General features: G+C 42.8%; 1 protein-coding gene, 1 long non-coding RNA gene and 1 pseudogene across 3 annotated transcripts in view; 1 reads left to right on the top strand and 2 right to left on the bottom strand.

The window, feature by feature from the left end:
- The window catches only part of LOC132542807 (tetraspanin-31-like), a 50,571-nt pseudogene extending 32,193 nt beyond the window's left edge, over positions 1–18,378 (bottom strand).
- LOC132542810 (uncharacterized) overlaps positions 1–18,836 on the bottom strand; it is a 383,400-nt gene that overhangs the window by 114,667 nt on the left and 249,897 nt on the right. The window lies entirely within an intron of this gene.
- Positions 103–18,836, top strand: part of ZBTB8OS (zinc finger and BTB domain containing 8 opposite strand) — a 28,208-nt gene continuing 9,474 nt past the window's right edge. Inside the window, exon 1 of one of the 2 annotated variants that reach the window (XM_007523252.3) lies at positions 103–623. In XM_007523252.3, coding sequence (XP_007523314.1) covers positions 527–623 — 97 coding nt within the window. In that variant the 5' untranslated portion in view covers positions 103–526. The remainder of the gene's footprint in view (positions 624–18,836) is intronic. The other variant, XM_060205795.1, reaches the window with a different exon arrangement.

The following is an 18,836-nucleotide window of genomic DNA, read 5'->3' as shown; positions in this document are numbered from 1 at the left end:
CCGAGTCCACTTCCTTCGATTGCGCGCGCGCAGGGTCGATGGGACTGCGCCCGTCGGGGTCACGTGACAGAGGTTTAGTTCCGTGCTCCCCTGGGGGCAGCCATTTTCTTTAGCACATACTCTTACAACTCCTTCAAAATACGCAGATGAGAATCTTAGCTTGATTTTCCGGAGGAGTCGGGAGGTGCTAGTTGTCAGCTCTGGAGATCAAGAGGCCAGAAGAGGCCTCTGTCACTGTGATTTAGAGGCGTCTAGTTTAAATGATCCCTACTCCCAGGCCCTCTTCTTTAGTTATTAGGAAATAATGACCATAAGCGGTCAGGATATAGGATTTTGGCAATCTAAAGGTGCTCCAAGCAGCTGATCCTAGGGGGAATCTTTAGGGTATAAAGTCCACCGGCGACAGAGGAGTGCTGGCCCTTTAAGGGGTGTGTGTGTGCTAAGGGGCGGGGCCTAGGGAGGAAGTTGTAAATCTGGGCCGAAGTCGGGCTGGTGAAGGGCGGAAGCAGTGTCCACTATTGCAGTTATGGCGCAGGAAAAGGAAGATGTTAGAGATTATAATTTGACTGAAAAGCAAAAGGTGATCAAGGCCAAGTATCCTCCAGCTAATCGAAAGTACGAATGTGAGTAAGTGGTTTGCTTTTCTTAATTCCTCATTCGTGACTTCCGCCGCTTTCTTGCCCCACGATGCCCTTCCGCCCTGTATCCCGGTCTCTTAAACTTGTCCTGGAGATGCTGAAGGCATATCCCACCTGGCTTGAGGATCGTCAAAGCTTTGACACCCTCATTTATAAGCTCTCTTGAGCTTTTCCACATAAGTCTCAGAACTTTACTAGTGTCGTAATTTCAAATATACTGTTTTCCAAAACTTGAGGGACTGTGACTCTATTAACAGCAATGGGTAGAGTGTGACTACGTTAGAAGACTCAGGGAGCTGGGAGTCCGGCGGTAGTGCAGCGAGTTAGGCACACATGGCGCAAAGTTCAAGGACCGGCGTTAAGGATCCTGGTTCGAGCCCCGGCTCCCCACCTGCAGGGGAGTCGCTTCACAGGCGGTGAAGCAGGTCTGCAGGTGTCTTTCTGTCTCTCTCTGTCTTCCCCTCCTCTCTCCATTTCTCTCTGTTCTATCTAACAACGACGACATCAACAAGAATAAAAAAGGCAACAAAAGGGAAAATAAATAAATAAAAATGTAAAAAAAAAGAAGACTCAGGGGGCTAAGGAGTTTTCTAACTTGGTGTTTTACCTGGGTCATGTTGTTAGTAAAATCCTGATTTTGCCGTTTATTAGTTTAATGACGTTAAGGAACTTATATTGCCTCTTTGTATCATAGTTCCTTTTATGTGAGAAATACATGCAATGATAATGTCAAAGTACGTTGAAGACTGGCAAGTTATTTTATAGGCTGCTCCTTTAACCCTAAAGGTGGTTGTAGTTTTAGAAGCATAATTTTTTTATTTTTCTGCTTTAAATGTCTCGTTAATTGCACTTTGTCCACAAAGTCAACTATTTACTATAGCATACTGGGCTTTGTACTTCTTGGATCCTTAATAGCTCTCTAACTCACCTTTCTTTCACAAGAAAATCTAAAAAATTTTAACAAGCTGTATATATGATTCAAAAAACACAACAGGTATGCAGTGAAAATAGGTCTTACCTAATCATCAGCCACCTAGTGTTCACCTCGAATAAACTGTTCTTATCATTTTCTCAAACATTTTAACTAATTTTGAAACAATTTATTAGTGAGAGATAATCAGAGCATCACTCTAGCACATGAGGTACTCAGGACTAAACGCAATACCACATATTTTAAAAAATACTTATCTTGAACTTGGGAATGTATCCTTGTAACAAGAAGACTGTAAATCAACACTTTCTCAGGGAAAAAAAAGTACTGAAAAAAATTATTTGCCTACAAATGAGAGCGAGGGAGAGAACCAGAGCATCACTCTGGCATATATAGTGCCAAACTTGGCATTTCATGCTTGCAAGCCTGTTCCTCTATCGGCTTCACAACCTTCCAGATCCAGGTCAGCACTTTAGCCACTACACCACTTCCCCGGCCCTACATTCATTTAGCTAGTTCCCCAAGTGGTTAACTTTTTGGGATTTATACTCTTATTGTTAGAAACAGTGCAGCTGTGAATTTTTGCATATGTCTGTAGAATAAAAAATTTAGACTGCTTGGCCAACAAGTATGTGTGTATTTGTCAGTAGGATTGTCTCTGGGGCATGCTGCCCACACTACAACATCGCCATTTCCAGCAGCCTTTTTTTTTTTTTTTTCCTTTTCTGATACGGGGAGAGAGTGAGAGAAAGGCATTTGTAGCACTGTTCTACCACTTGTGAGGCTTCCCCTCTACACTTGGAGATTGGGGGCTTGACTGAGGTCCCTTGCACATGTGCTTTTTTTTTTTATTATTCCCTTTTGTTGCCCTTGTTTTTTTTTTATGGTTGTAGTTATTATTGTTGTTATTGATGTCGTTGTTGACAGAGAGAAGTGGAGAGAGGAGGGGAAGACAGAGAGGGAGAGAGAAAGATAAGAATTACAGACCTGCTTTTCTGCTTGTGAAGCGTCTCCCCTGCAGATGGGGAGCCGGGGCTCAAACCGGGATTCTTACGCAGTTTCTTGCTTCGCGCCACATGCGCTTAACCTGCTGCGCTACCGACCGACTCCCGGTAATGTGTGCTCTTTACTGGGTGTGCCACTGCCCCGCCTAGTGAGGTATGTGCATTTTTTTTTCTTTTTTTTACCAGAGCACTGCTCAGCATTGTCTTATGGTGGTGTGCAAGGTATGGAACCTGGGACTTTGGAGCCTCAGGCATGAGTCTCTTTGCCTAACCATTATGCTATCTAACTCCCCTCCCACGCACATTTTTAACTTCACTGATTACCCTCAAATTTCCAGAAGGGCTGTGGGAATTTATACTCATTATCATTGTATGAATGTGCCTCTTTTCTCACATAGTTACACACCAATTTACAGGTTGCCATGCTTTTTTTTTTTCCCTGAAAAGACTATTGTATGTTATACCAATTGCATTTTTCTTTTTTTTAAATATTTATTTATTCCCTTTTGTTGCCATTGTTGTAGTTACTGTTGTTATTGATGTCATCGTTGTTAGATAGGACAGATAGAAGTGGAGAGGGGGAGAGAAAGATAGACACCTGTAGACCTCCTTCACTGCCTGTGAAGCGACTCCCCTGCAGGTGGGGAGCCAGGGGCTGGAACCAGGATCCTTACTTAACGCCAATCCTTGGCACTTTGTGCCACCTGTGCTTAACCTGCTGCACTACCGCCTGACTCCCCAGTTGCATTTTTCTTACTAGTAAAATTGAGCTCTTTTATTATTATTAATTGTCATTGCCTGGGCTTCATTGCTCTGGGCCAGCTTTTCAAAGAGAGACATACCCCAGCACTAAAACTTCCCCCAGTCCTACAGTATTTCCATGTGATGTATAGGGGACCTGAACTTGGTTCATGGACATGACAAAGTAGGTGTCCTCCCAGGTGAGCTCTGGTATCTTGCTGGACCCCTGAATTATTTTAGTATATTTGGAGCTATTTCTATTTCCTCTTCTGGAATGTATATATTCATTTTTTTTCAACAAGTGATTATCAGTGTATTTGAAAATCTGATGCAAGAATCTGCAGATGTGCTCATCTGCTAGAGCATACACTTTAGCATGCGCTCATCTGCTAGAGCACATACTTTAGCGTGTGGCAGGACCCTTTTTGAAGCCCTGCTACCAAATGGGAACACCACAAATAGCATCAGTGGGAAGCTCTGTGAATAGTGGAGCAGTTCTGTGGTATTTGTCTCTCTGAAATTGAAAGGAGAGGGGAAGCCCACCAGGACCAATGGCATTGTGTAGATGCAAAGTCCCAACAGGAACAACAACAATAATAATAGCTGCAGTGGTGACTTTAGCCTTAACCTGTATTTCAGAATTGATGGAAGTAATCTGCTTAATGAAATCTCCAGGGGGATGAAAGTCTATGAATTGTTGGTGGTTTCTCATCTGAAAATACTCCCAAGCTTTCGACTTTCACCACACAAGTCCTGTTACTTCAGTAGTGTGCCACATAGGTTGCTCAGTACTGATTCTCAGAGACTTACTAGACAGTGGAATGGTTCCTTTCATTTTGAAATGTTTTGCCTGTGCACCTCTGATCAACTTAGCACACACCTTCTCTAAACCATTGCACTTCGAGGGTGATTAGAGTAATTCTAATTCCATGACTTGCCACTTCAGGTTCTACATCTTTGCAGTACATTTTAAAACCAGGATTCGGGGCCTAGGCAGTGCCTGGTTAAGCGCACACATTACAGTACTCAAGGATCTGGGTTCAAACCCCTGATCCCCACCTGCAGGGGGAAAGCTTCATGAGTGGTGAAGCAGGTCTGCAGGTGTCTCTCTGTCTCTCTCCCACTCTGTCAACCCCTTCCTTCACAATTTCTCTGTCTCTATTCAAAATAAATAAAGATTTTTTTTTTTTTTTTTTTTAAAAACCATGACTCAAGAAAAAAAGACTTCCTGACCAGTTTGGGGAGAGAAAACAGCTATGTGTATTTGATTTTATGTTTTCAGATGATTTACCAGATGTCCTGACATGATATGTTCAGTAGTTTATCTCTGTGATTTAAATGCAGCATCTTTCTCATCAACAAGTCCCCTACATATATGAAGGGCTAGAAGTTGAATTACCACTCAGTTCTGTTACCAAGCTTCACCCCTGGACCAAAAGCTTTCCATTTATACTAAGTTCCTTTTTTCCAGATAAGAGGTGTGATTTTCTGTTTCTTCAAATCTTATTTTGGTGAAGCCTGAGAAGGTTATTTCACTGTTTTTTTTTTTTTTTTAATTTCTTTATTGCGGAATTAATGTTTTACATTCAACAGTAAATACAATAGTTTGTACATGCATAACATTCCCCAGTTTCCCATTTAACAATACAACTCCCACTATATCATTTATCATCCTTCATGGACCTGTATTCTCCCCACACACCCACCCCAGAGTCTTTTACTTTGGTGCGATATGCCAATTCCATTTCAGGTTCTACTTCTGTTTTCTTTTCTGCTCTTGTTTTTCAACTTCTTCCTAAGAGTGAGATCATCCCATATTCATCCTTCTGTTTCTGACTTATTTCACTCAACATGATTTTTTTCAAGGTCCATCCAAGATCGACTGAAAACGATGAAGTCACCATTTTTTACAGCTGAGTAGTATTCCATTGTGTATATATACCATAGCTTGCTCAGCCACTCATCTGTTGTTGGACACCTGGGTTGCTTCCAGGTTTTGCCTATTACAAATTGTGCTGCCAAGAACATATGTGTACACAGATCTTTTTGGATGGATGTGTCGGATTCCTTAGGATACATCCCCAGGAGGGGAATTGCAAGGTCATAGGGTAGGTCCATTTCTAGCCTTCTGAGAGTTCTCCAGACTGTTCTCCACAGAGGTTGGACCAGTTGACATTCCCACCAGCAGTGTAGGAGGGTTCCTTTGACCCCACACCCTCTCCAGCATTTGCTGCTGTTACCTTTTCTGATGTATGACATTCTCACAGGAGTTAAGTGGTATCTCATTGTTGTCTTTATTTGCAGTTTTCTGACAATCAGAGACTTGGAGCATTTTTTCATGTGTTTCTGGGCCTTTTGGATCTCTTCTGTGGTGAATATTCTGTCCAAGTCCTCCCCCCATTTTTGGATGGGGTTATTTGTTGTCTTGTTGTTGAGTCTGGCAAGCTCTTTATATATGTTAGTTATTAAACGCTTGTCTGATGTATGGCATGTAAAGATCTTCTCCCATTCTGTGAGGGGTCTCTTAGTTTGGGTAGTGGTTTATTTTGCTGTTAAGAAGCTTTTTAATTTGATGTAGTCCCATAGGTTTATACTTGTCTTAGTCTTCTTTGTAATTGGATTCATTTCATTGAAAATGTCTTTGAAATTTATGCGGAAAAGAGTTCTGCCAATATTTTCCTCTAAGTATCTGATAGTGTGTGGTCTAACATCCAAGTCCTTGATCCACTTGGAATTTACTTTTGTATCTGGTGAAATACAGTGGTTCAGTTTCATTCTTCTGCATGTTTCAACCCATTGTTTCCAACACCATTTGTTGAAGAGACTCTGCTTTCCCCATGTAATAGTCTGGGCCCCTTTGTCAAAGATTAGATGTCCACAGGTGTGGGCCTCACTTCTGGGCTCTCAATTCTATTGTTTTTGTTGTTAATGTAAATGTTCTCTTCTTCTTGCTGCCAGGGTTGTTGTTGTTGTTGTTCTCCTTTTTTTTAAACCTTTATTTATTGGATAGAGACAGCCAGAAAATGAGAGGGAAGGGGGTAATAGGGAGAGAGACAGAGAAACAGCTGCAGCACTGTTTTACGTCTTGCAAAACTTTCCCCCTACAAGTGGGGACTGGGGGCTTGAACCTGGTTTCTTGTGCATTGTAGCATGTGTGCTCAACCAAGTGCACCACCACCCAGTTCCAGCTGCCAGGGTTCTCATTGGGGCTTTTTTGTTGCCTTCTAACACCTTGAAGTTGTCACCACACCCTCTCCTGGCCTCCATGGTTCCTACTGAAAAGTCTCATGTGAGTCTGCTATGCTGCCTTTGTAAGTCATTTATTTTTTTTTCCATAGCAACTTGCATTTTTTTCTTTATTCTTCTTGACTTTTGATAGTTTCACAGTGATGTATCTTCAAGTAGGTCTATTCAGGTTTAGGAATTTGTGAGTTTTCACTGCTTCCTGAACATCTACATCCTACCATCTCCCAGATTTAGGAAAATTTCCATGGGTTGGGGTAGACAGCATAATGGTTATGCAAAGAGACTTTCATGCCTGAGGCTCCAAAGTCCCAGGTTCAATCCCCTGTCCCACCATAAGCCAGAGCTGAACAGTGCTCTGGTAAAAAAATAAATAAATAAACAAAATTTTCTACTATTATTTCTTTGAATATGGTTTCTGTTCCCTTCTTTATCTCCTCTCCTTGGGCCTCCTGTAATTCTGATATTTGCCTTTCTGTTGGTGTTATCAATCTCAAAGAGTTGCTTCATTTTTCATTATTTTTCTCTTTTCTACTATGAGGTCAAAAGTGTGGTCATTTTGTCTTCTGTTCCTGATATTCTGTCTTCTACATGGGTGAGTTTGCTTCCTTGACTTGCTATTTGAAACTGGAATGCATTCAGAGTACCCTTCATACTCTAGCTCTTTTTTCATATTTTCCATTGTTATATCAAGTAAATCTTTGGGTTCATGGATTTCTTTTTTTTTAATTTTTAAAAAATATTTTATTTATTTATTAATGAGAAATATAGGAGGAGAGAGAGAAAGAACCAGACATCACTCTGGTACATGTGCTGCCGAGGATTGAACTCAGTACCTCATGCCTGAGAGTCTAGTGCATTAGCCACAGCGCCACCTCCTAGACCACTTTAATTTTTTAAAATTATTTATTTATTCCCTTTTGTTGCCCTTGTTGTTTTACTATTGTAGTTATTATCGATGCCGTTGTTGGATAGGACAGAGAAAAATGGAGAGAGGAGGGGAAGACAGAGAGGGGGGAGAGAAAGGCAGACACCTGCAGACCTGCTTCACCGCTTGTGAAGCGACTCCCCTGCAGATGAGGAGCCAGGGGCTCAAACGGATCCTTATGCCAGTCCTTGCATTTTGCGCCACCTGTGCTTAACCCGCTGCACTCGGCGGACTCCCATGGATTTCTTTTTTAATCCATTTCTTCATATAAAATAAAGGGCTTTGTATTTCCTCAAGATTTCTGAGAATGAATTTTCTTTTTTTAAAAAAAGTTATTTAAAATTTTTTTAATTATATTTATTTATTTATTGGCTAGAGATAGCCATAAATCGAGAGAGAAGGGGAGATAGCAAGAGAGACACCTGCAGCCCTGCTTCACCACTCGTGAAGCTTCCTGCCTACAAGTGGGGACCAGGGGCTTGAACCCTGGACCTTGTGCATTGTAATGTGTACACTTAAACCAGGTGTGCCACCACCTGGTCCCCTTTAAAAAAGTAATTTATTTAATCTTTATTTATTTATTTATTATTTTCTAATATATTTTATTTATTTTTGTTGTTGTTGTTATTGATGCCGTTGTTGTTGGATAGGACAGAGAGAAATGGAGAGAGGAGGGGAAGACAGAGAGGGGGAGAGAAAGATAGACACCTGCAGACCTGCTTCCCTGCTTGTGAAGCAACTCCCCTGCAGGTGGGGAGCTGGAGGTTCGAACCAGGATCCTTATGGTGGTCCTTGAGCTTTGTGCCATGTGCGCTTAACCCATTGGGCTGCCACCCAACTCCCAATCTTTATTTATTTATTGGATACAGATAGCCAGAAATCAAGAAGGATGAGGTGATAGAGAGGGAGAGAGAAAGAGAGACTCCTGCAGCCCTACTTCACCAGAAAAGCTTTCCTCTGCAGGTGGGGACCAGGGGCTTGAACCCGCGTCATTTCTAATGGTAATGTGTGATCATCTGGGTTCACCACTACCTAGCCCCTTTATTTATTTAATACTGAATAAAGACAGAGAGAAATTAAAAAAAAGATTTTATTTATTAATGAGAGGGAGGGATAGGAGGAGAGAGAGAAAGAACCGGACATCACTCTGGTACATGTGCTGCCGAAGACTGACCTCATGCTGGACAGTCCAGTGCTTTTCCACTGTGCCAACTCCCAAACCACAGACTCCTTTTCTTAAGCCACTTGGTTCCTGAGTAATTTTTCTGGGAGCCCTTTATATTTGCCGGATTTGAAGCAGTTGCAGATAGATAGTGGTGCCCATCAGCAGTGCAGTGCTGTGTTTCTGCTTGAGTCTTCCTCCTCCCTATTACTCCTATCCACAATCACCAACCTCCAGACAGTGCTTTTTTGTTGTTTTTTAATCTTCTTTTGTTTTCCTTTTTCAGAAATCCCAGCTGTGGTCTGATGAAATCTGTTGAAATATTTTGTTTTCTGGGGTTAGACTAGGTCATCTGGAAGTCCGTTTATTCATTTTTTTCTCTAGAGCACTGTTCAGCTCTAGTTTATAGTAGTGCTGAGGAGTGAGCCTGGATTGAGACTAGGGCTTCTGGTACCTCAGGCATGAAAATCGTTGCCCTACAGATGACACTGCCTCACTGAATTATCTCTTTTAAAAAAGGTGTATTTGTTTATTGGTGTGAGAGAGCTAGAGCATTATCCTGACATATGCATTGCCAATGATAGGATTTAGGGCCTTGTACATGTAGTTCCGGCATTTAAGCGATGCACCACCTCCCTGACCACTTTGTGAATTTTCTTAGGGTTATGAACTTGTGTTATTTACTTTCCCAACACCACTTCTAACATCAAATGTTTGGTTTCTCCACACCAGGCAATCTCCAAAAGCCGATGACATTTTAATCAGTTCAATTCATGGATCTAGGTTTAAGCCCCTGGTCCCCATCTGCATGGAGAAAGCTTCACAGGTGGTGAAGCAGTGCTGCAGGTGTCTCCCACTCTCTCCCTCAATCTCCCATTTCCCTCTCAAATTTTCTGTCTCTATCCAAAAATGAATAATCAATAAATATATCTGTGAACGGATTTTTAAAAAACCATATGTGTTAATCATAGAGATGCGTCTCAGGGAGAAATGTCTAGAACACTGTGGGGAAAGGGCATGAAATTCCCAAGCCTCCTCTAGACTCCCACTCTCTCAGCACCTACAAGCTCATCAATCAGATATTCTCTTTGTTCAAGTGGTTTCATAACCCATGGAGTGGGAGGCTGGAAGTTCACACCCTTTAATCACTTGTGACTGCCCGCAACCTAAAACTATTATTACTATTATCCTCAGTTTTGCTTTCCATAGTTTCCTTTATCTCCCACCCCAAAATGTTACATTCAAGAAGTGATTTTGAGAGAAACTACATTCACATAGATTTTATTTATTTATTAGTGAGAGAGTGCACACACACGGCAGAGTATCGTTCTGGCACATGTGATGTTGGGGATAGAACTCAAGACCTCATGCTTGATATAGTCCAACACCCAATGTACTTTGCCGCCTCTGGGCGCGCATATATATATATATATATATATATATATATATATATATATATATATATATATATATATATATATATGGAGAGAGAGAGAACCAGAGCATCACTCTGATATGTGTGATGCTGGGAGTTGAACTCAACCTCTAAGTTCAACCTCTACACAGCCTCCTGGGCCACCAAGTAGATTTTACTACAGCATTTTTATAGTTGTTGTATGGTGCTAATGAATGAAACTGCTACAGAAAGCCAAACTGTCTCACCAGCTTTGCAGAAAGGGAAATCGGCTTTATTGCAGTTTGTAAGTGCAGTCATGGTTGAGGCATTGCTCTGATCTACCTCCGTGTCCTCCTTGGGGGATTAGCCATTTATACAAGTGGGTGTTGGGAAAGGCAGGAAAACCAGAAGCTGGGTTTGGGCCTATTAGGCAGGGCTAAAAGGCTCCCAAATCTTCCTGCTTCTTAGAACAAAGTTTTAAGTGGCCAGACCAGCAGGAGCAGGAGGTAGGAACTTAAGTTTGTAAACTGCTCAAGTCAAACCCCTCCCTCATCCCCTGGTCTTACAAACAGTTGAACCCCAGTCCTTTATTAGCCCCTGTAAGCAGGTCAAGTCCAGGCCTAGTCCTTTTAGAGCTCTGTCTCACTGTTAATCTTTTACTATGCGTAATTTATAAATTAAACTTTGTTTAAGTATATATTGTTACTGGATGCCAGGGCTGGGTGCTTGCCTTTTGAAAAGCAAAAGCAATATTCCATAGACATGTATTGGTTGAAAGCAAAGCAGATTTATTTTCAGATGGTAGGCTCATGTCTCCAAAAACCATCCATCCTGTTAGATTAAGTGTGTGTGTGTTTTTAAAAATAAAAGACATTTGTGAAGAGGGACTGGTATGCTAGCAGGTTATGGCAAAGAGGCCTAGTGTCAGAGTCATCTTTCTGGTGCCTGTGGTTAAGGGATTCATTACAGCTTGCTAAGTTGTTAAAAAAGAAATTCAAGGGAGTCGGGCAGTAGCGCAGTGGGTTAAGTGCAAGTGGCACGAAGCTCAAGGACCAGCGTAAGGATTCTGGTTCAAGCCCCTGGCTTCCCACCTGCAGGGGAGTCACTTCACAAGTGGTGAAGCAGGTCTGCAGGTGTCACTTCACAAGTGGTGAAGCAGGTCTGCAGGTGTCTTTCTCTCCCCCTTTCTGTCTTCCCCTCCTCTCTCCATTTCTCTCTGTCATATCTAACAACGACAATATCAATAACTACAACTATAATAATTACAACAACAATAAAAAATAAGGGCAACAAAAGGGAAAATAAATAAAGAAAAAAAGAAATTAAAAACAAAAAGAAATTCAGGCCTGGAGAGACAGCATAATGGTTATGCAAAGGGCTTTCATGCCTGAGCCTCTGAGCTCCAGGTTATGTTGTCAGTACCACCATAAACCAGAGCTGAGCAGTACTCTGGTTTCTCTCTATATCTTCCTATGTCTTTCATTAAAAATAAATAGATTCAAAGTAACATTATTATGCAAGACTTCACATCTGGAGTTTTTTTGTGCCGAGCATCAGATACTTTCCCCAAGGACAACTGGACTGTGGTCTAGCAGGCACAGTGAAAACTTTTATTTTTCTAGTACATATAACTAAGTAGAAATAATATGAGAAAGCCTGAAGTGAAGACCATGGAGAGGACTGCTATGGCAAAGTAACAGCTGAGAGGACTTCAGCAAGTGCAGGGTAGCTTGGTTAAAATTAAAATGGATTCCGTGGTCTGGGAGGTGGCGCAGTGGATAAAGCATTGGGCTCTCATGCATGAGGTCCCGAGTTCAATCCCCAGCAGTACATGTACCAGAGTGATGTCTGGTTCTTTTTCTCTCTCTTCCTATCTTTCTAATAAATAAAATCTTTAAAAAAAAAATTAAAATGGATTCCATCCTGCTCTGTTACAGTATAACAGGAAAAATTTAACTGCTGGCAGTTTCAGTCATCCACTGGAATCTTGGACTATATCCTCCACAGATAAGAAAAGACTGCTATAAAGTAATGAACAAATAGATATATAGGTATGGGCAAGGAGACAGAGTAATTTTCATGCCTGAAGCTGTGAGGTCCCAGGTTCTATCCCTGGCACCACCACTATAAACCAGAGCTGAGCAGTGTTTGGAAAAAAAAAATAGGGGGTCGGGTGGTAGGACATCAGGTTAAGCACATAGGGCGCAAAGCACAAGGACCGGCATAAGGATCCTGGTTTGAGCCCCTGGCTCCCCACCTGCAGGGGAGTCGCTTTACAGGCAGTGAAGCAGGTCTGCAGGTGTCTCTTTCTCTCCCCCTGTCTGTCTTCCCCTTCTCTCCATTTCTTTCTCTGTCCTATCCAACAACGACATCAATATAACCACTATAATAACTATAACAATAAAACAAGAACAACAAAGGGAAAAATTAAAAAAACAAAATAAACAAAAAAGCTCTAGGCCTTTCCTCCTAAAAAAATAGGGGGCCAGGTATGGTGCACCTGGTTGAGCACACGTTACAGCACACAAGGACCCAGGTTCAAGTCCCTGGTCCCCACCTGCAGGGGTAAGGCTTTGCAAGTGGTGAAGCAGGGCAGCAGGTGTCTCTCTGTTTCTCTCCCTATCTCCCTCTTCCATCTTGCTTTCTGGCTGTGTCTATCCAATAAATAAATAAAGATAATTTTTAAATTATAAAAAAAAATAGGACTCCAGAATTGTTCTTGATGATTACATATCAAAGAAATGGCTCTAAAGTTATTGAGAAAAGACACTGATGAGTTGTAAGAGACACTTACTCACAGTTGTAAAACCCTTTTCTGGTAGTCCGGAGGTGGTGCACTGGATAAAGCATTAGATTCTCAAGCATGAGGCCCCTAGTTCAATTCCCAGCAGCACATGTACCAGAGTGATCTCTTGTTTTTCTCTCTCTCACTGTCCTCCTTTCACATGGATAAATAAATTCGTTAAAAAATAAATATAGGTGGGGTCGGGCGGTGGCGCAGTGGGTTCCAGTCCCCGGCTCCCCACCTGCAGGAGAGTCGCTTTACAGGCGGTGAAGCAGGTCTGCAGGTGTCTATCTTTCTCTCCCCCTCTGTCTTCCCCTCCTCTCTCCATTTCTCTCTGTCCTATCCAACAACGAACAGCATCAACAATGGCAATAATAATAACCACAACGAGGCCACAACAACAAGGGCAACAAAAGGGGGAAAAATGGCCTCCAGGGGCGGTGGATTCATGGTGCAGGCACCGAGCCCAGCAATAACCCTGGAGGAAAAAAAATAAATAAATAAACATAGGGAGTCGAGTGGTAGTGCAGTGGGTTAAGCGCACATGGTGCAAAGCGCAAGGGCCTGGCTTAAGGATCCAGGTTCGAGCCCCTGGCTCCCCACATACGGGGGGGGGGGGGGGGGGTCGCTTCACAAATGGTGAAGCAGGTCTGCAGGTGTCTGTCTCTCCCCCCCTCTCTGTTTTCCCCTCCTCTCTCCATTTCTCTCTGTCCTATCCAACAACGACAACATCAACAACAGTAATAACTACAACAATAAAACAAGGGCAACAAAAGGGAATAAATAAATATTTAAAAAAATTAAACATAAAACCCTTGGGAGTTGGGCGGTAGCGCAGTGGGTTAAGCACAGGTGGTGCAAAGCGGAAGTGCAAGGACCAGCTTAAGGATCCCGCGTTCGAGCCCCCGGATCCCCACAGGTAGGGGAGTCGCTTCACAAGTGGTGAAGCAGGTCTGCCAGTGTCTATCTTTCTCTCCCCTTCTCTGTCTTCCCCTCCTTTCTCCATTTCTTTCTGTCCTATCCAACAACGACAACATCAATAACAATAATAACTGCAACAATAGAACAAGGGCAACAACAGGGAATAAATAAATAAACATTTTTTTTTTTAAAAAAACCCTTTTCTGTAAATATAATAAATAGAAACATGGAGGGCCTCTTTGGGCTTGGCCAGCACAAACAGTGTGCTTGTGAAATGTCCCAATTTCCATACATTTCTGGAGACTCCAGTAGCCATAACTGAGCAGTACTCTGGCCTCGAAAAGTAAATTCTGGCGGGAGTCGGGCAGTAGGCAGCGGGTTAAGCGCACATGGCATAGAGCTCAACTGGCTTAAGAATCCCGGTTCAAGCCCTGGGCTCCCCACTTGCAGGGGAGTCACTTCACAGGCAGTGAAGCAGGTCTGGAGGTGTCTATCTTTCTCTCCTCCTCTCTGTCTTCCCTTCCTCTCTCCATTTCTCCCTGTGCTATCCAACAACAGCGACATCAATAATAACTAAAAACGAACAAAGGCAACAAAAGGAAATAAGTAAATTAAAAAAAATAAATTCTGGTAGTGTAGATAGCTTGTATGTGTGTCTTCCACTGTGTGTATGTATCCATGCATGAGTGCCTTAAGTTGCTAGATGTTGTGCTTTACTTTGAACAAGTCTCTGTATACAAGACTTGGAGTTGTGTAGGGAGAATTTTTTCTTTGTTTTGTTAATTTACCAGAGCACTGCTCAACTCTGGCTTATGATGATGGGTTAAAAACCTGGGACTTTTGATGCCTCAGGCATGAAAGTGTTTTTGCTAACCATTATGCTCTCTCCGTACTTGAAAGCCCCTACTTAAAGCTTTGGAGATTCATATTTATACCTGTATTCATAATGATACCTCACATTTTTTTATTGCTGAATAATTTTATATGTCGTCTCTCAGTTTCTTTACCTGTCCTTTGATTGAATTTTTAATTTTTGCAATACAATTCCCATGAGCATTCTTACATGCCTTTTTGTGCACACATGCCTTCATTTCTCTAGAGTGAATTGACACCTGTCATTTTCTATTAACTTGCTTGTCACCTCTTCTGTCACTGGATCCCTTAGTGCCAACAACTCACTAAGTCCTTGTATTTTCAGTGAGTTAGAGATAAATTTGACTCTTTAAAAAATTTTTGTTTGGGGGGCCAGGTGGTGGCGCACCTGGTTGAGCGCACATGTTACAGTGCTCAAGGACCTAGGTTCGAGTCCCCGGTCCCCCCCTGCACGGGGAACGCTTCACAAGTGGTGAAACAGGGCTACAGGTGTCTCTCTGTCTCTCTCCCTCTCTACCACCCCCTTCCCTCTTAATTTCTGGCTGTCTCTATCCAATAAATAAATAAAAAGATCAAAAAATTTTTTTCTCATTATCTTTATTACTTTATTGGATAGAGAGAAATCGAGAGGGAAACAGAAGGTAGAGAGAGAGAGACCTGCAGCCCTGTTTCACCACTCGCAAAGCTTTCCCCTTGCAGGTGGGGACCAGTGCTCGAGTTTAGTGCATTATAACATGTGCTCACGCAGGTGCGCTACCACCCGGTCCCAAACTTGACTCTGAATGCCATCAAAGACTGTGCTATAGCGCAGTGTGCCCTCCGCAGAGAGTCAGAAAAACTCTCTTCTTGCCCTGCCTCTGTCTGTAATGAACAGTGTAGTCCCAAACAAGTCACACAGTCTCTTTGGAGTTTGGATTTCTGATAAGTGGAGGAGTTATATTAAATGATCTCCGAGACTTTCTTCTAGCCTTAATATTCTATAATTTTAAGTGGGAAGAATTGATGAAAATTGCAGTACTGAACTAGGCTCTGAACTGTTGAAATGACAAATCCAATGGGAACTTGTTATAGTTGTGATTAGTACCGTGTACATGAGGTGATACGGAGAAAACTCACTACATATTGTAAAGTCTACTTTCTCCAATCCAAGTACTAACCAGGCCCGACCCTGCTTACCTTCCGAGATCGGGCGTGTTCAGGGTGGTATGGCCATAGACAAAGTTTACTTTCTCAAACTTTAAAAAAAATATTTATTTATTCCCTTTTTATTGCCCTTGTTGACTTTTTTTTTTTTTTTTAATTTACCAAAGATGCCATCAAGGAGTATTTGTTTTGTTTTGTTTATCTAGGATTTGACCAACTTTATGACAAAATGAAATGAAGAAGTCTAGATTTCTTTTTTCTACCACAGCTTTTTATACCTGCAAACTTCCATTGCTCTTGGGAAAGTCTTCCCCCTCCCCTTTTGTTGCCCTTGTTACTTTGTCATTGTTGTGGTTATTATTGTTGTTGTTATTGATGTCGTTGTTGGATAGGACAGAGAGAGTTGGAGAGAGGAGGGGAGTCAGAAGGGGAGAGAAAGACAGACACCTGCAGACCTGCTTCACCGCTTTTGAAGCGACTCCCCTGCCCGTGGGGAGCCAGAGGGCTGGAACCCAGATCCTTAACACCGGTCCTTGTGCTTCCGTTTTGCGCTACCTGCACTTAACCCGCTGAGCTACCACCCAACACCCTCTTTTTAAAATTATATATATAATTTTTAAAATATTTATTTATTCCCTTTTGTTGCCCTTGCTTTATTGTTGTAGTTATTATTGGTGTCGTTGTTGGATAGGAAAGAAATGGAGAGAGGAGGGGAAGACAGAGGGGGAGAGAAAGACACCTGCAGACCTGCTTTACCGCTTGTGAAGCAACTCCCCTGCAGGTAGGTAGCCGGGGGCTCAAGCCGGGATCCTTATGCTGATACTTGCACTTTGCCCCACGTGCGCTTAACCTGCTGCACTGCTGCCGGATTCCCAATATATATTTATTTATTATTGGATAGAGACAGAGAGAAATTGAGAGGAGAGGAGCTTTCCTCCTGCAGGTGGGGACCAGGGGCTTGAACTTGGATCCTTGCTCACTGTAATGTGTGCTTTACCAGGTGCACCACCGCCTGCCGCCTGCCCCGAAAGTTTTTCTTCCACCCTCCCCCTCCCCCCTCTTTGAATATCAGACACACACACAGAAAGAGAGACACCACAGCAATGCTCAACTACTCTTTGAACTTCTCTATGCATGACACTCCTATATGGTGCCAGGAGCTTGAACCTGGTTCCTTGCATGTGGGAAAGTGTGTGCTCTACTGGGTGAGCTATCTCTTGGCCCTGGAATTTTGTGTGTTTAATGATCATGTAGTTCTTAGAAGTTTGGCCATCCTCACAATAGCTTTTAGGAAAGATAGTGATTTGTTCATAGAGGAAAAGAAACTAATGGCACTGTTTGAAAAAGTGCAATGTGTCACTTTTTTTTTTTTGGAGTTAAAATCGCTTTTATCTGAAGTCATTGAACTTGTCCAAATTGGGTTAAGTACCGTGTGCTAACCGATTGCACCACTGGAGCTCCATCACCTCTGATAAACCCTTGGAGCCAGACCAGGCTGTGTTGAGATGGTCCAGAATAGGGAAAGAAGAAGAGGGAGGGAAACTGCCAGGAGTGAGTGACTCAGACTCCTCACCTCACCTCTGCACTCCCAGGACCATGTCATATCCATGGGGGGGGGGGGCATGGAGGGTAAGTTTTCCTTTATTCCTTGTAGTATTATTTCCACTAAAACATGTCAAGGTATAATAAAGCCAAAGTTACTCAGTCGTCTTTTTTTTTTTTTTAAGTTTTAAATTTTTATTTATGATTGGTTAGAGACAGAAAGAAATTGAGAAGGGAGGGGGAGATAGGGAGAGAGAGACAGAGACCTATAGCCTTGCCTCACCACTTGTGAAGCTTTCCCCCTGCAGGTAGAACCAAGGGCTTAAACCTGGGCCCTTGCACACTGCAATGTGAGTGCTTAACCAAGTATAACTCTGCCTGGCCCCTGTTACTCAGTCATCTTTAGGGGAGATGACAAAGGGCCTTTACTTTTTCTCAAACAAAAAGAGCTGTATTTCCCTAAGGGTGAGAGAAAAAGACTTCGGGTAGGAGAAATGTCCTGAGATCTTAAGTCTCATAGAAAGGCACTGGGGTTGGCGTGAGGATCCTTCTGATTCCAGAATCTCATTGCTACCCAAACACCAAAGATCTCTGTAAAGCTAAAGAAGAGTCTGACACCTCCCAGGATTTTCAGGGCTTCATCTGAATGTCTCAGAAGCTTCTCTCCACACAATCGGCACATGTTCCACTTTTTGCAGCTTGCCGCGCAGAAAGCATAATCTTGTTGATGTAGGGTTGTGAGTTTGAACAAGCCACAACAATCAAAACTTCTTTCAAGTTCATGCTGGGTTTTTGTTGCTCATAACCCGCCAAGAAGCACTGATGACATCTGTCTGTGTGCTATGGTTAATAGCCAGACTTGGTGGTGGTTGACAGCACCCACCAGTCCAGCCACCACAATGAGGAGAAGGAAAGCTATGGCAATGACTCCCTGATGATTCCGATGCTGGACGCCAGGCCCAAGCCTGTCCCCCAAGCAGCTGTTCCAGTGAGCAACAAGCCCACCAGCGTGTAGACCATGTTGAGCACACACAGCGCATTCTGGGAGCAGGCAAAGCCCCTGAAAACCATCTCCCCACCTTTGGGGACCCAAGTGGTCCCAAAGATGTGGGGTGCGAGTCTGGGGACTGTCTTCTTGGACCCTGACAGCTTCTGTCTCTTTAAATGAGTCCAGCCAAACCCAGTCAGTCCTCTGCACCTGCTACTTTTTTTTTTTTAATTAAAAAAAAATATTTATTTTCCCTTTTGTTGCCCTGTTGTCTTTTTACTGTTGTGGTTTTTGATGTCGTCATTGTTAGCACAGAGAGAAATGGAGAGAGGAGGGGAAGACAGAGAGGGGGAGAGAAAGAGAGACCTGCAGACCTGCTTCACCGCTTGTGAAGCGACTCCCCTGCAGGTAGGGAGCTGGGGCCTCGAACCCGGATCTTTACGTTGGCCCTTGCGCTTTGTGCCATGTGCGCTTAACCTGCTGCGCTACCAACCAACTCCCCCACCTGCCACTTTTTTTTGCCTCCAGGGTTAACACTGGG

The sequence above is a fragment of the Erinaceus europaeus genome, chromosome 13 (assembly GCF_950295315.1).
Source record: "Erinaceus europaeus chromosome 13, mEriEur2.1, whole genome shotgun sequence".
Lineage (NCBI taxonomy): Eukaryota > Metazoa > Chordata > Mammalia > Eulipotyphla > Erinaceidae > Erinaceus > Erinaceus europaeus.
The sequence above is the reverse complement of the archived record's forward strand: the minus strand, read 5'-3'. Positions and strand labels throughout refer to the sequence as shown.